At 41.9% G+C, this 16,571-nt stretch overlaps 1 protein-coding gene across 6 annotated transcripts in view; it reads right to left on the bottom strand.

Annotated features, from left to right (window-relative positions):
* Abcc5 (ATP binding cassette subfamily C member 5) overlaps positions 1-16,571 on the bottom strand; it is a 78,245-nt gene that overhangs the window by 4,627 nt on the left and 57,047 nt on the right. For all 6 annotated transcript variants that reach the window (XM_076867177.2, XM_076867182.2, XM_076867180.2 and 3 more), the window contains 6 exons: positions 15,076-15,262; positions 14,109-14,198; positions 11,968-12,157; positions 8,719-8,878; positions 1,755-1,833; positions 646-759 (listed from right to left, as the gene is read on the bottom strand). In XM_076867177.2, coding sequence (XP_076723292.2) covers positions 646-759; positions 1,755-1,833; positions 8,719-8,878; positions 11,968-12,157; positions 14,109-14,198; positions 15,076-15,262 — 820 coding nt within the window. The remainder of the gene's footprint in view (positions 1-645; positions 760-1,754; positions 1,834-8,718; positions 8,879-11,967; positions 12,158-14,108; positions 14,199-15,075; positions 15,263-16,571) is intronic.

Raw genomic sequence — 16,571 nt, forward strand, 5'->3', positions numbered from 1 at the left:
AAGCAGAGAAGAAAGTGGGATCCAGAATGCTTAATTCCTTAATTCCATTCTGGTTAATCTCAGTTTCACTAAAATGTATTTCATTATTTAAATTCTATGCTATACATTGTTTTTTTCTAAGTAGATACACATGTATAAAAATATGTTTTGACTTAGAACTGAAATAACCCACATTTACCTTAACAGGACACACACATAATACTGTTAATTAAATATTTGATCCTACTTGCTGTGTGGCTTTTGATGTACACCTTAACTTTTCTGAACCTCCTTTTTCCTATTTGTAAAATGAAGAGGGTTTCCATTTGATGACCTGGAAGTCTCCTGAAGCCGTTCAATCTTCCATCTATAGTCTACAGGGCTATAACTATTCCCTGGCCAGAAATAACAGCTGTCCTTGGATTTTGAAGGCTTAGGGAGGTTCAAAAACACAATAAAAGACACCCCCCCAAACCCATATACTAAATTGTGTCAAGGCTAATTTAGAAGCAACGCTTGTCATGCTCTTGGACAGTGCTCCTGGGCTTGGAGATAGGAGCCTGGGACCCCATGGCCGTAAGCAAGGTTGCACTCCCCACTCCAGCTCTTCTTTGCTGCTCTTTGTTCCTATCACCTGCCCAGTGCTTCACCTCACTATGCTCTCACCTTACAGTGACGAAGCAGGGCCCGTGCTATGCACAAGAGCTGCCGCTCCCCCACAGAGAAGTTGTCCCCATTCTCCATCACTTCAGATTCAAGTTTCAGAGGTAGCTGAGCAATCTAGGGGTGGGGAAGCAAAGATCGGAAGAGTAAAAATCCAAATTCAACCTTTTCAACTTCCAGAGGCAAAAAGAAATGATTCTGAAACTTCTCAAAGAATTACCAGGCACAACTTGGCTCATCTGAAAGAAGGGATATATGATCACGTGTACTAGAATCCACGTTTTCTATGACAGCCTACGTTTTGAATACAGGATTCTGTTAGTTCCACACCATCAAAATATCCCAGAAGTTCCAATATTTATATGTCCCACAAATCTTGTCAGATTGTGGGCCCTCATTTTTGGTTCTGAAATTATGATCATATAAAAGGAAATGGAGTAAACAAAAGTCCACTCCTGAAGGCCAAGGCTGCAGGCCTGTGGCTGTCAAACTTTTCTTTTTATAAGCCATGGAACATATTCTTCAAATGAAACTGCTGGAGAAAGCCCAGTGAGAAAGACGAAAGCAGGGCTTATCTATTTGAATCGAGGTAGGGGATACTGAGCCTGACTCAACTTGGGCAAACTAGAGCCCAGCTCCAGGCCAGTGGTACCCATCTTCAGGATGTGGCTCCTGGCAGGGGCCTGCTGAGTTCCCCTAAGAGATCTGTGATTCACATGCATACTACATGTTTTCTGCAGACTCAGTAAATTATATGACTTTTACACATACATAGTTGCTGCAAAAGTATTACACTGTTATGATTAATGAAAATTAATTTAAAAGCATTAATAGATTCTGAGTTGTCATTATTATCTTTACAGTCAATGGATAGTATGAGGCAATATGACCATGGGTGGTGTGGGAAATGAGGCTAGGAGGAACCAACCCTTAGGATATATCTGAAATGCCTGGGAAGCTCTGCTCCAAAGCACTCTTTCACAACATCCTGGCTTTGGGGGGAAAGGTGGCTGCTGGCAGGGGGAGCCAGAGCAGGCTGGGGAGTGAGGGCAGCACCCCTGGGTTTCTCCCCTTACAATTCCAGCACAGCTCATGTTGGGCTCTTCACTTACACATTCTTTCATGTGTGTCCTTTCTAGGGCATCCCAGATCTGGTCTTCAGTGTACTGGTTGAAGGGGTCCAAATTTGATCTAGAGAGAAATGAAGTAAGAAATTTTCAGAGACCAGAGAGTAAGCAATCAAACTCCAAGTATTGACAGCAGTGAAAGTTTAACATGCACACACAGAACAGAGGATTCCAGCCCTGAAAGTCACAGATGGCTCATTCCACAAGCAGCCACAAAGAAGTCTGAGAACAGACTGGGCCTCCCTTTCTTCTCTATAAAACTTGATTCAACTTTAACTTTTTACTGTGTAAATAATACTAGTCAGGGGCTGGGGTTGTGGCTCAGTGGTAGAGCACTCGCCTAGCACATGCAAGGCCCTGGGTTCGATCCTCAGCACCACATAAAAATAAATAAATAAAGATATTGTGTCCAACTAAAAAATAAAATATAATAATAATAATAATAATAATACTAGTTATAGAAAATTTTTTTTCTTTTTCTTTTTTTGGTACTAGGGATTAAATCCAGGGGTACTGAACCACTGAGCCATATCCCCAGCCCTTTTAAATATTTTATTTAGAAATAGGGTCTCGATGAGTTGCTTAGGGCCTTGCTAAATTGCTGAGGCTGGCTTTGAATTTACCATTCTCCTGCTTCAGCTTCCCGAGCCGAGAAAATTTTTTAAAAATACAGATATGCAAAACACAGAACAAAAATGAGCATGTTTTAAACACCTCTAATGATACCCCTCGAAACAAACACTGTTAGTATTGTGGCAGATATCCTTTCAGATTTTTTCCTGTGTCAATGTGTTAAAAAATATGTCTCTTGATATGTATAAGCTTAGAAGGATATAGAAAAATGCCTTTTCTTTTTGCAGCACTGGGGATCTAACCCAGGGCCTAATGCATGCTAGGCAAGCACTCTGCCACTCATCCACACCGCAACCCCTGCTGTCTTTCTCAATGCACCCAGCTGACAGCCCTATCACTGAGCAGGCAGCCCAATGACAGCCGGCCCAATCAGGAAAAGAAAATGAAGGGCAGAGTGGAAAGGAGAGAGTGTAAAGGGTGACTCAGAAGGAAGAGATTTTTTTGGTACAGATTACTAGTTTGGGGATTACTGATGTTTAATGTACTAATTGTTTCTACCTCAAAGAAATCAAAATGATACCAAAGGAACAGGACTGGACATTTCTGAACATCATGTTGACAGTGGAGGCAGAGACCAGAGGGACACATCTATAAGCCAACTGCCAGAAGCCAGAAGAGGCAAAGAAGGAGACTCCCCTATGAGTGTCAGAGGGAGGCCTGAAATACCTTGATTTCAGATTTCTGGCCTCCAGAACTCTGAGACCATACATTTCTGTTGTTTTAATCCACCTAGTTTGTGGTTCAGTTGTTCTTTGGTATCCATAGGGGATCAGCTTCAGGACCCTCAATGACACCAGAATCCATGGATGCTCAAGCATCTTATGTAAAATGGCACAGAATTTCCATATAACCTGCACACATCCTCCCATATACTTTAAATCATCTCTAGACTACTTATAATACCTAATGCAATGTAAATATCATATAAATAGTTTCATATTACATTGTTCAAGGAATAATGACAAGAAAAAAGTGTACAATTCAGTATAGATACAATGGAGGGGGGGCATTTTCAATCTGAGGTTGGTTGAATTCATGGATGGGGAACCCGTGGATACAAATTCGGCTGACTGAACTTTGTTATGAAATTCTAGGAAGGAAGCATACCTACTAAATTCATCAAATACTTCTTATCAGACAAATAGCACACAGGAGGACAGCTGCCTGCTCACTAAGCAGCCTGCCCACCAGATTTTCAATGGGTGAAAGCTTGGCAGACACGTTGACAGGCTTGACCCCCAAACCCTGGGCCCATCACAGCAGCTGAAGGAACCTCGGAGGACTAATCCATGGGTTCCACACAAGGAATACTTACGTGCACCAGTGGGTGGTCTATATGCACATTAAGGCAGACCAGACCATTCTCATCAGGGAGCTAATTAGGAATAGAAAAAACACCCCCTCATTTAGAGAAGCCAGACGGTCCTGGGTCTGACCCACAGACAGCAAGGAAAGCAAAGTTATGCATACAGTGCATCAGAAGTACTCAGATGGGCAGATGGACAGGAGAAAAAAAAAAGAACCCTAAACACGAGGGTGCTTATTTTTAATAATCTGAACTCCTGGGGTCCTGATGTTGCCAAAAGTGCATTTCCATCTTTGGTTTTCTACATTTTAAGCATCTTCTAAGCTGCCTACTGGCCACTGTTAAATGAAGCCAAGAACAGCTCCCAGGGTGTGAGACCATGTAAAAGATCCAGATCTAAACACCCTGTCCTACCATCTGGGGTGGGGGCTCCTGAGAAGACTTGGTCCTCATCAGGAGGCGCCGGAACTCACATACCTCTCCAGGAAAGCTCAAAACAGTTATTCAGAAACATGGGCTGATCCTGGCTGTTGGTTGTTAAGGGTAAAATTAGGTGATGAAAGAAGTGAACGCAGAGTAAAGGACAAAGACGAAAGAAAGCAGCAGACTGTGGAAATTTTTCTCAAGGTGGGGGAGGTAGACCAGGAGACTTTGAAGATGCTGGTAAAAGGTCACTAAAGGTCAAGACCCCTGGGGAGGTAAGCTTGCCTCTGCTTTTTAGCAGGATGGACTCTCCCTCAAAGTTGTGATTATAAGCAGTGTCACAACACATCCTTCAGGAGGCATCAGTGAGACACTGCAGCCAGCTGGCCTAGGTCCAAATTCTAGCTCTGCCACTTTCAGCTGTCTTTAGGTAAACTACTTAACTTTTCTGGGTTTCATTTCTTCTGTCTATAAAACAGGAATAATAATAGTACCTACCTCATGGAATTTTGAGTATTTGATGAATTAGCACAAATCCTGAGTCCTCACTAAGCTTAGCTGCCACTATCACTCTTGCTGTGTTACTGTTAGAGCAGCAGTGCCCATATAGAATGACTTTTCAACAAATGTTAGATACTATTTAGTGGACATTACTTTCTGATATAGAGATTAAAAGTTCTTTTTTTTTTTTTTTTTTTTTTTGGAGTGGGGAGAGGGGTTCCCAAATTCGACAAGAAGACTATCAAAAAGAGGAAAAGGTGCTTCCTTAAAGCCAGAGAAGAATTCAGAGACAACTAAAAGCCCTGAGATTCTAAGACTGTGCTTTAGCCAATCTGGAGCAACTTCTAAGCCATCTCAAGTCCCAGATGCTCCTGTACCAGATGCTCGCCCAGGATGAGCCAAAATGGAATGAGCCAGTTATGGTTCCAGTTGTTTTTGCTGCGATTGTGAGCTGAAAGCTACAGATATTTCTTAAAAGTAAGAAAATTTAATGAACAGATCAAATGAGTCAGAGGGCACCTGGATAGGAAAAATGAGAACATAGCTACCTTGCTGATGAAGGGATGGATGCTGAGTAGAACTGTTCAGATGAGGAGCCACCATCACTCACAGGGGAACAAGACTCAGGACAGACTAGAGTGACAGCTGGGGACAATCAGTCTCACTTCAGAGCAATAGCCACCAGCCCAGCCAGGCACCAAACAGCCCAAAGGACAGAAAGCACACTAGCTGGGGTGAAAGTGCAGAGGCCAGAGCTGGGCACACGGACCTCTGGGAAAGGGGGAGGAAAGCAGGGCACTGCCCAGGCCATGGGAAGGAGAGGCTAGAAAAGCATTTAAGGCCCCGATTTGGAGCCTCTTCTCGTGGAGACAAATATCAGGGCAAAAGGCAAGGAAGGGAACAACAGCAGAAACGTAGGCCTGAGAACCCAAGCCCAGCATGAGGGAGGACTGGGATGCAGATATGGGGAATGGACTGAGATTCTGGTTAAATCTAAGGAGGGGTGTGGCTGCAAATCATCTGATCTATGATTTTGATTACATACATATGCAGACCAATTCAGGAATTTAGACCTCAGGACTTTCTGAGTTTGCTTGATCTTGTTTTTCATTTTGCTTTCCCTCTAAGAGCTCCTTTCAAGCTTTAATTGCTTGCTGGTATCTCAAGATGCACCTGCCTTCAACATTGGTTAATGGTGGTGGAAATGAGATTTTCAGATTCAAAGCCTCTAGGAGGCAGATAAGGAAATAGCTGATCTAGTCTGCCCTTGCTTGGGAAGCTCATTTCAGGCTTCCTACTAAGAAAAGCGAACGAATGTGACAAACTGAAAATTCTTTGGGAATCTATAAGAAACCAGGGGGGCACAAGGGGTAGACAAAAGGAGGAGAATAGATGCTCTCGAATTCGACCTTTTTAGTTATCTACTGACTGAACAAGCCAAAACTAGAGCAGCAGAAATTAGGTTTACAAAATTTTCTGAGTTTGCAGAGCTGCCTGCCCAAATAGCACTGTGAGTGCAATAACACCACCTCCCCAGTTTGTCTACAAGGCTGCAAACATCTCTCTGGATATGATACCAAATGGTCCCAATTCCACTAAAGTTGCACACAACGCCGCGCCCCCGCCCAATTCCACGAACAGAGTTGTACACACCATGGTCAATTCTAAATCATAAACTCTCGAAGCCCCCAATTCACAAATCCAAACAAAGTGCTATTAAAGTTAAGGTTTTTTAGTTGGGTGTGGTGGCACAAGTTTGTGCCAGTGACTTGAGAAGCTGAAGCAGGAGGATCTTAAGTTCAAGGCCAGCCTCAGCAACTTAGCGAGGTCCTAAGCAACTAAGCAAAAAACTATCTCAAAATAAAAAAAATTAAAAAGGGCTAGGTATGTTTAAGCACCCTTGGGTTCAATCTCTAGCACCAAAAAAAAAAAAAAAAAAAAAAGGAAGAAAGAAAAGAAAAAAGAAAATTAAGACTTTTTCAAGTTCAGTCTGAAGTTTTCCATGCTTTCTTAATTCTCTTGCAAATGATGATGAAAAAGCAACAATAAAAAATAAATACAGTGCTTTTGTCTAGGGCCAAATAATAAAAGGCCATTTTTCCCTCCAAAGTGTTCCTATGGTATCTAAAAATAGAAAGATTTATGGGAAGAGAATACTCGGCAACACGTTCTAATGTCTTAAGTTTAAACCTGACCTTTCAATGATTTCTAATTCTCTTCTGACATTGCTTAAATGACCTTGTTACCTCAATATCCAAAGGGAATGACTTATTATCATCAAAGGATCAGAACACACTGTCCAAATTCAATGAGAGAAATGCCAAAATAAACACTTCCAGAGTGTTGACTCTACATGAAAATGGGCATGACTTCAGTTTATTGACTGGTATGAACTGGATGTTTGTATACCCCCCAACTTATCTAACAATGTGACAGTATTTGGAGATGGGGTCTTCTGGAGATAAGTAGGTTTAGATGAGGTCATGAAGATGGGGTCCTTGTGATAGGATTAGTGCCCTTCTAAGAAGAGGAAGGAACACAAAAACTTTCTTGCTCTGCTCTGTCTGCATGTATACACCAAACAAAGGCCACATGAGGATACAACAAGACAGGAAGAGGGCCCTTACCAGATGCAGTCTTGGAGTTCTTAGAACTGTGAACAATAAATTGGTGTTAAGCTGCCTAGCCTACAGTATTTTAGTACAGTGGTCTAAGCAAATCAAAGTATCTACCAAGCCTTCTTAAAAAAAAAAAAAAAATTAGTTCAAATGCCATTTCTGAAGAAGGGAATCACTTAGCTTTAAAGACAAGTCTGAACACTGACTATTGTTATTGAAAATTAAGTTGGTATCTGATTTTTTTAAGATGCTAAAAATTAAAGAGGAATGGCAATATTACTTTTAGAATGATTTTAAAGAAGTCCAACCTAGGGCAACTATATCGTCAAAACTGTTTTTATTTCCAAAAAGAGACAGTTTGAATTGAAATGGACACAAATTATAGACACACACATAGGAGACAGAAACTGAAGGATAAAGGTTAGGATAACAAAAAGGAAAGATGACTTTCGTCTTGATTACTATTTTAATAAATTTAATAAAATTACTATTTTAAGAAGAGGAACTTTATCTTTGGCATTCTGGTAGATTTCAGAAAGAAACATCATTCCAGAGTAAGTACCAAAGATGGAGGAAGTGGGTTGAGGGTGCAGCTCAGTTGTGGAGTGCCTGTTTAGCCTGTGTGAGGCCTCGGGTTCCATCTTTGGCATGAATGAATGAATGAATGAATGAATGAATAAATAAATAAATAAATAAAAGGGAAGGAAAGGGTCCAGAGCAAGGAGACACTAGAAAATGAAAACAAGCTGAGGAGTAATAATGCCTGAAAGCTATCCTTAGGGTTGTAACTTTAGACCCGGAGGCAGATGCAGGGCAATGGTAATGAGACTGATGGTAGCAGCCACCATTTATTGACTTGTCTGTCATTGGCCAGGCTCCGGGCTTGTATTGTTTGCATGAATTTATTCAATTTACAACAACAAAAGTATCCCTATTTTAGGGGTGAGGAAACAGGTTTAGGATTGGTAATTTATCTATTCATGGGGCAGAACTCTGGACCCAATCTCTCTGATCTCTCTCATCCATTGCAGGACCTCTCTGCCCTTCTTAATTAAAGTGGTTCATGCAGCAGAGTTGCCTCTTGTCTCTGCAACAGAAAGTATACAGTATATGCTGAGCATGGTGGTGCATGCCTATAATCCAGGAGCATAAGGGTCTGAGGCAGGAGCATCGTAAGTTCAAAGCCAGCCTTAGCAACTTAAGCCTGAAGCAACTTAGTGAGACCCTGTCTCAAAAACAAAACATAAAAAGGGCTGGAGATATGGCTCAGTGGTTAAGTACTCCTGGGTTCAATCTCTAGTAACAGAAATGAATAAATAAATAAATATATAAATAAAGCACACAGCGTGTAGGGGAAAGCACTAGACTGAGGTCACAGGATCTCATCCCAGGTGCCAGCTCTGGCACAGTGTACATATCCACCCAGCCTCAAAGTGAGGCAGGAAGCATGCAGGTGCCCAGTCCTCACCTGACAGTGCCACTGAACAGCACTGGTTCTTGAGGAATGATGGAGAGTTTGCTTCGGAGGTCAGCAAGGCCAATATCACTGATTCTCACTCCATCAATCTTGATGCAGCCTCCAGATAACTCCACCAGACGGAAAAGGGCCATCCCTAGAGAGGACTTCCCTGGTGATCCAAGAGAGGCAGAAAAGTAGCTCTATTAGCAACTTCTGGGAAGACAAAACTGGTTTATCCCCAGGGCAAAATCATCTTTTTCTCTTCCTAGTCAATCATTCTTTTGACTGATTGACTGAGATAATGAATAAATAACAGTGGGAACAGAAGAAAGCATTTAATGCTCCCGAGCTACAAAGCAGTCATTTAAATCCACAGCTGCAGCCTGAGGCACGAGAAAGATGGGTTCCTGTTCATGAGAGTCAGGTGGAAATAGGCCTGTTCTCCCTCAGGAACAGGCACACAGGGTGGACTGCAGAGTGAGGGGAACACAGTCCTACAGCAAGTGGTTGGGGGCAAACCAGAGGATAAGAGGTCCTGCCTCTCTCCATCCCCTTACTGTGGCTGAGAAAGAAACCAAGACAAGGCTTCTCACTGCCAGAGCAGTGGGGAGAGGAAGAAGTTCTGGGGTAAATGCACCAGGCAAGGAGGCTTTGACTTGAGCAAAGGTGTGGCTGTGGATGACTCTCCTGAAACAGGGAACTGTGGCAAAGAAGCAGGTCTGTGGATGAAATAATGAGGTCAGTATTCTAAAGACTGGCAGAAGTTTTTAATTGATATGCATTTGAAAAGCTATGCAATATAGGAAGACAATGTCCACCTCCCATAAACTCACAACTGACACAGTTCCTTTAAGTTTCTTCCTTGGAGTTGAGATCATCCCAGAGATACAATATTATCCCTGTTTCATTCACTGACTCTTGTGTAACAAGCACTCACCCAACCTTTACCAGATAAAATTTGAGTGGTTCCAACATATTCACAATGATGAATTAATCTAGTCTTCTCTGAGGCTGGACAGTTAATTTATGTAAACTTTTTATAATAATGTTGTGGCACAGATCTCAGTGCTCAAACTTTCCCATGTGTCAATTTCCTTGGGTTACATTCTTAGAACTGAAATTACTAAGTCAAATAACCATGTAAAAGTCTCTCCATATGATGCCCAAAATGAAAACAAAACAAAACAAAAAAACAACCACCCAAAATAATCCCACAAAGCTTTCTGTAATTCAACCCTAGTTTAGATCTAGAGCTAGGGTATTTCAACCCAGGCTCTACTTTTCCTTGGCCCATTTCCTGACCCTCACAATCTTCTCCTGCCTCCTAAGACCCCTCATGAGAACCTCAATGACTCACTAGGACTCTGTTTCTGCAATGGTCACCAAGGGTACAAAGCACCTACCTTACCCCCATGTCTGCAGCTACATCCCTACAGTTGGGATTTGCTCCTGAGCAGAATCCTGTCAATGACCTAATAGGAACAACAAGCATCCTAATGCTTCCTAAAGCAGCAATCCTCACAGGCACTACCAGAAACCAGCTGGGAAACCTGGTCCACACAGCATGACAGTTCCCTTCCTAGAAATGAATGACTATTCAGAATCAGGGGACTTGGTTATTGGCCCCTTTCCCGGATATGAGAAGGGGAGGGAGACCGCACTCAGGCTGAGGCAGTGCTTTAAGATGTAAGAAGGAGGGAACATGGCTCACACAAATGGCCAAGTTGTTCCCCTTAAACAAAAGGTGCTGATTTGGACTATCTGGACTGGAGGGGAAATAAACCCCTACAGTGGTGTCCCTGACTGTGACCATGGCAGAGCCACATCTCTGGGCCTTGGAAGAAGACATGTTAGGATTGGAGTTGAAACAGTAACTCGGACTATTTACTACTATTTTTCTTGTTTATTCTTTGTCATTGCTTACTTTTCAGAGACATCCTATTGAGTATTTTTTGTTTGTCTTACTTGTGTTAAAGGGAAATCACGGGAAGGACATGAGTCAGTTTTGAGGAGAGCCATGTACCCCTGGGGTCAATACAGCAGAGGAGACCTTATGGGAGGACAAATAAGAGCTTTGGGACAGACATGTCCCTGGCTGAGGATTCTCTTTTTAGTCTGAAACACCTGGAGGCAGTGTCTTGTTTTGACATGAAATAATTCCCTCCAACAGAAAGTAGGTAATGCCTTTTTCTTTCCTAAGAAGGCTCTTTAAAGTAAATTGGCCAGAAAAGACAAAAGGTCTCTTTTTATTTTTTTATTTTCTCATGGCAAGAAAAAGTGCTCAAATGATTTTGATGCCAAGAAAGCACGGAACCCAGAAACTTATGATAATTGAACCAAAGAATCCTCTTATACAAGGACAGACACATTAGTAAAAGAAGGTAAGACTCAGTCTTTGAAAATGTCACTAAGGAAGGAAATGACCCTAGAAATCTACAGGGTAGGTAGTAACACGTTTCTAAGAATAGAGTGAAGTAAAACATTTAAAATAAAGCCTGCTTCTCTATTTCTTCACAATTGACGTCAGATCAAAAAAATAATTTCTGTCTTCAAGGAACACAGGTTCTTTATTTAGAGTTGTTCAAGCTTCCGACAAATATGAGGCTATACAAGTAATATATCAAAAAGTCCTTAAAATTCTTCACATGCTCTGACTTCATAAAAATAGGGTTGTGCACTGCAGTGCTATTCACAGCTGAAAAATTGACAACAGGCTCAATTCCCTATTGATTGGGGATTAGTTAAATATACATTATAGTACACGATAAAAGAGAACTGTGCATTACGTTACAGAGTGATCATTAAGGAGCATGGGAAAATAGTGATAGTTTTAAAAGAAGTTAATAAAATGGTATAAAATGACCTCATTTTCTTGCAAACATATATGTTAGTAGGAAAAAAAAACCAAGATATTCACCAAGATGTCACCAGTATTATCTCCGGGTAGGTGAGTCTCAGGTGCTTTTGTACTTTGCTACATGTGCACAGTGTTCTGCTCTGACAAGGTAGACTTTGACAATTGGAGAAAGCCCAAAATGTCATAAAACAATAAAATGAAGAAAAAAGAAAAACCAATCTAGAAAGCTGGATTTGAAGGCCTGAGAAATTAATCGCTTATCCAACAGGGATCCGGTTTTCAGTGATCAAAGCGATATTCAATAAATTATTAAATGCTGACTGAAAACTAGGTTCTTTAAATGATTAAATGTTTCTTTAAATGTTTAAATGTTTCTCTGGAGAGGACTTTTTGATCCTTACCTGATCCTGTCCGCCCCACGATGCCAATCTTCTCCTTGGGTTTGATGGTGAAGGACACTTTCTTTAGGACTAAGGGGAGATTTTCTCGGTACCTCATCTCTGCATTTTCAAAGGTCACTTCTCCCTCCTGGGGCCAGTCAGGGGGAGGAGCTTTGTTCTTGATTCTGGCAGGGGCTTCCAAAGAGAGAGTCTAGGGAGACAGAAGTGGCCACTTCAGACTGACTGCAGATATTTGGAGAGCAGCTTTGTCACAGAGACATAAAAACAGAACAACAACAGCAGCCATACACAGGCAGCCGCCACCCTGATGCCCTGCTACAGAAGAACACCTTGACAATAAATGCTCACCAACACGAAACTAGGCAGAGAGGACCTGGCTTCTGTGTTAATGGCTACCATGCAGCAGCCGGGAGACGGCCTTGGTTTTCAAACTGCCTTCTCTCTTAAGGAATTCTCCACAATACTGCCTTTGGGGGGCTAAGGGAGAACCTAACTGGGGGGCGGGTCACCCCTCTTCAACAACAGTTTTATCAGAATTCTTTGAAACGATCCCACTTGAAATAGAATCCTACCATTTGAACACCACTAGCCTAAGTTAATCCCAAAGTAAGGAAACCAACATTTTCTGAATATCTGATCAGATTCTGTTATTTTGACACCTCTTGGTGAATCCAGGAGACAGATTCCAAATCTAATTTTGCCACTAACAGCTGTGTGACTTAGGCATGCTACTTTTCCTCTCCAGGTCTTGAGTTCTCATCTGCAAATTGTGGGGACTAGGTTAGATGACCTTGGGAATCCATGCCAGCTTTAAGAGGCTATTCTATAACTACCTGGGTAATTTGGTCATCAACAGCTATACTTCACAATGACCTGGCAAAACTCTCAGGCAATTACATATGGGGCTCATAGCCTTATAGGGAAATCAGGGCCAAAGACTAGTGGTCAGGAGCAGTGGAAATGGAAGCCTAAAACTCCAAGTTGGAAAAACTGTTGGGAGAGGTATTCAGGTTAGGGACTGGCAGTGGGAAAGCAGTCATCAGAAATGGGTCCAGTGTGCACCACTACTGACCATCATCCTGTCCTCTCCAGCATGAGACTGTCCCTACCAGCAATATTAACTCAGCCCTCCATATCCACATGTGCCTACATGTGTCCTCTATGGACCACAACACAGGGCAAAGCAGCAAGCTCAAAACATAAAGAACAGCTGTCGTCAGATACATTAGAGAGTTGTCTGGCTCTCTTTATGAGAATATTCATTTGGAAATTTAAGAAATACCTGATAACAAGTGAAATTCACTGTCAAAACAAATCAGTGAGGAAGCACATCATCTCCCGTAGGAAGTGTAGTTTACAAACCCTCAGATCTCAACTGCAAGGGTGGTTTTTTGAAACTATGTTTTTAAGTTTAATTATTTGGAATTGAGAATGTATTCTTTCCTGTCAACAATAACACAAATACTGGTATAGTCTCAGGGAAATTCATAAAACAGGTGACTCTTGAGAAATAAGTTAAATTTGAGTTAAATTAATTACTCATGACTCTGCTTCCTTCCACAGAAAATTGCTTTTAGAGTTCCAACTCGGGCATCAGCAAGATGTCACCTCAGGGCAAGATTGAAGGGGGTCTTAGGGGAAGGTGGAAAGACTAGATACTCTCAGTGTTGCCTAAATTTACTTGTTTCTTAAACTGTGAATGTGGTTTAGAATGATCTATAGAGCTTTTAAAACCACAGAAACCTGTGTCCCACTCCAGACTCATGACATCAGAATCTCCAGATGAGGCCCATGTAGTCTTTGCCAAAAGTTCAACAGAGGATACTGATGGCCATCCCTGGCCAAGAATGACTGGACTAGACCAGAGATGTCAATGATACATGGTTTCAAGCAGTACAAAGAAAATGTTACATCAGTCAGTTAAACTGAAATAAGAAGATTCTGAACATTTTGGGAATTAGCCAATGAACCTAAGCTCTCTGCTGGACATAGTTTATCAATATATTTAGAAACTCTTAAGGTAGTTTATTCTCTATTCCAAGCATGTTGGTGAAGCAGAGAAAACAAATCTCCTGCTTGCACACCATCTGTGGAAATAAGGGAGGGGTCAGACCACAGCAAAAGGCCTGCAGCAGCCTGACCTTAATGTAGTGATTGATCCTCTCCACTGAGGTGAATCGTGCTTCTGTCTCGGATGCCAGTCTGACCGTAAACTGGAACAGTCCCGTTAACTGATAATGGAAAACAAAAATCCAACAGAGAATTTGTTATAGATATGTGCCTGGCAATGTGAGAGAACTTCTTTTATCCAGAGGACCGTGACTCAGTTGTAAGAACTACCTGAGCACAGGTAGCAGCTGGTTCAGGGACCTGTTATTCTCTCACATTTAAGAGCATGCCTACCATCCCTCATCAACTGTGTTGCTCAGTGAATGCAGGTGGCACTGGGGTCCTGCTGGCACTATGTTCTTGTACCCTGAGGCCTTCTAGTCAACTTTATGTTTCTGATAACACACATGCAGCTACAAGATTTCTGTATCTGACTTGTATCTAAGCCTGTTTGTGGTAGTCACAACAAACAGAAATTGTAACCTGTGAGCCACTTAAAGAAAGCTCCCAGGGAAGTAAGATAAAAGATAAAAAGCTGAGAAAAAAGTGAACACAGAGCTCTTATGCATCACAGACTGGGGATTCTGAGCACAGTGGATATAGCACGCTCTCTTCCCCAACCAATCATCTAGTGAGTCTGGACGGACATCTTTGGGTATCTATGAAGACACATTTTTCTGGAGTTCCTTTGGCTACTTATTTACTTTTTCTTTCCAGTATGGAAAAATGTCAAATGTACACAAGAGTACAAGGAGTAATAAAATGAACACCTGGGCTCAAGGAGTTAAATCCTTTTATTCATAAATTCTATCCCTCTCTCCCATTCTGACATGTCCCAGCCAAGTCCAGATTATTATTGTCAGGCCAGACCAGGAGACGCTCTGAGGGTCTAGTGGTAAAACAATGGCTTAGGGTGCAGCCCCATCCCCACCCCAATCATGTCTCTTCAGTGCCAACATAGGAAGTTGCAAAGCTGATGCCCCCAACCCAGATACTGACCTGGACAGCATAAGAGATGGCAAGACCCGCATAGGCTGGGGGAATCTGCCCGTGCATGAGAACTATCATCAACCCAGTGGTAGTGATCAGGGCAATGCTGATGAGGTCTAGTCGCACAGCCAGCCACCTCATTGCACATGTGAACAAGAAGAAAGGAGCCTGGTTGTCATCCAGTAGCTCTTGGTATCTGTGAGCAGATAAAGTACCATGCAAGGGCTGGGGTTAGAGCTCAGTGGTAGAGCACTTGCCTTGCATGCGTGAGGCACTGGGTTCGATCCTCAGCACCACATAAAAATAAATAAATGAAGATATTATATCCATATACAACTAAAAAATATTTTTTAAAAAAGTACCATGCAAGCCTGATCATGGATGGAATCAAAGCTTGAGTGACTCACAGAATGCAGGGTAAATGATTACCTACTTCTTGTTTCTGAGAAAATGACATGGAAACTTCAGGGGGGCAGGTTATTCTAGGCCTTCTGCATAGGAGGACATGGAATTTTCTAATGTTAGTTTCCTCCAAAACAACAACAACAACAAAAAAGTGAGGCTGGACATGTAGCTCAGTTGGTAGAGTGCTTGCCTAGCATGTACAAGGCCCTGGGTTCTCCCCAGTACCACCAAAAAAAAAATAAAAAATAAAAGTGCCACATTAAACATATTAGGGAGAAATATCTACCAGAATGGCCCAGGAAAAGCATAGGAGAGGAGAGCATAAAGAGGGCTGTGCTAAGCTTTAGAAAGACATCTTAGGTTAAGGTTATTTTCTCAAAGAGAGGTTATAAAGGTAAGTAGGAGAAACAGTCTAAGACCAGGGACTCTCCGAGTGAACGTGGGAAAGCTGCATGAGTGTGCTGACACACTACCAGTGGGCAGAAGGCACATGCTTTCCAAGGCCACAGAGCTAAGAAGGAGAAGTGAGCCGAACCACAGCAAGAGGAACTTAGATAACTCTGCCCGCAGAGGAGTGCTGCGCCAGTCAGCAGGGCTGGAAAGACCAGATCCATCTGAGAGCTCAGGGTACCATGGACTACTGCAACTCCCAAGCAGGGGGTTTGGCTGGGCACGTGTACTTTGCCTTAAAAAAATCGCTTTTCTCCCTTACAATAAAACACATATTCTCCAGATAAAATTTAGAAAATGCAACAAAAAAGAGAAAAACGTAAAGTCCAGTTATCACCCAGTTAAAAAACAGAGTTAAACATTTTGCTGCATTTCCTCCTCTCAGAACTTTTTCAATTAAATTTACTGTGTGTATGTCTACACACACATATAAATTCAGTATATTCCACTTTTTTAAAAGTTAGGAAGTATTTTTCTGAGGCATTTAATGTTTTGAAAATAAGTTTTTAACCTTGCTACTGTAATTTTAAAAAACTTGATTTTTCAAATAGGCAATATATATACAAGATAGAGAGTTTAAGGCTTACAAAATGTTTACCATAAGTCAATTTTTCTCCTACCCATCCTCCAGCTACCCACTTCCTAAGTAC

This window comes from Callospermophilus lateralis, chromosome 10 (genome assembly GCF_048772815.1).
Source record: "Callospermophilus lateralis isolate mCalLat2 chromosome 10, mCalLat2.hap1, whole genome shotgun sequence".
Lineage (NCBI taxonomy): Eukaryota > Metazoa > Chordata > Mammalia > Rodentia > Sciuridae > Callospermophilus > Callospermophilus lateralis.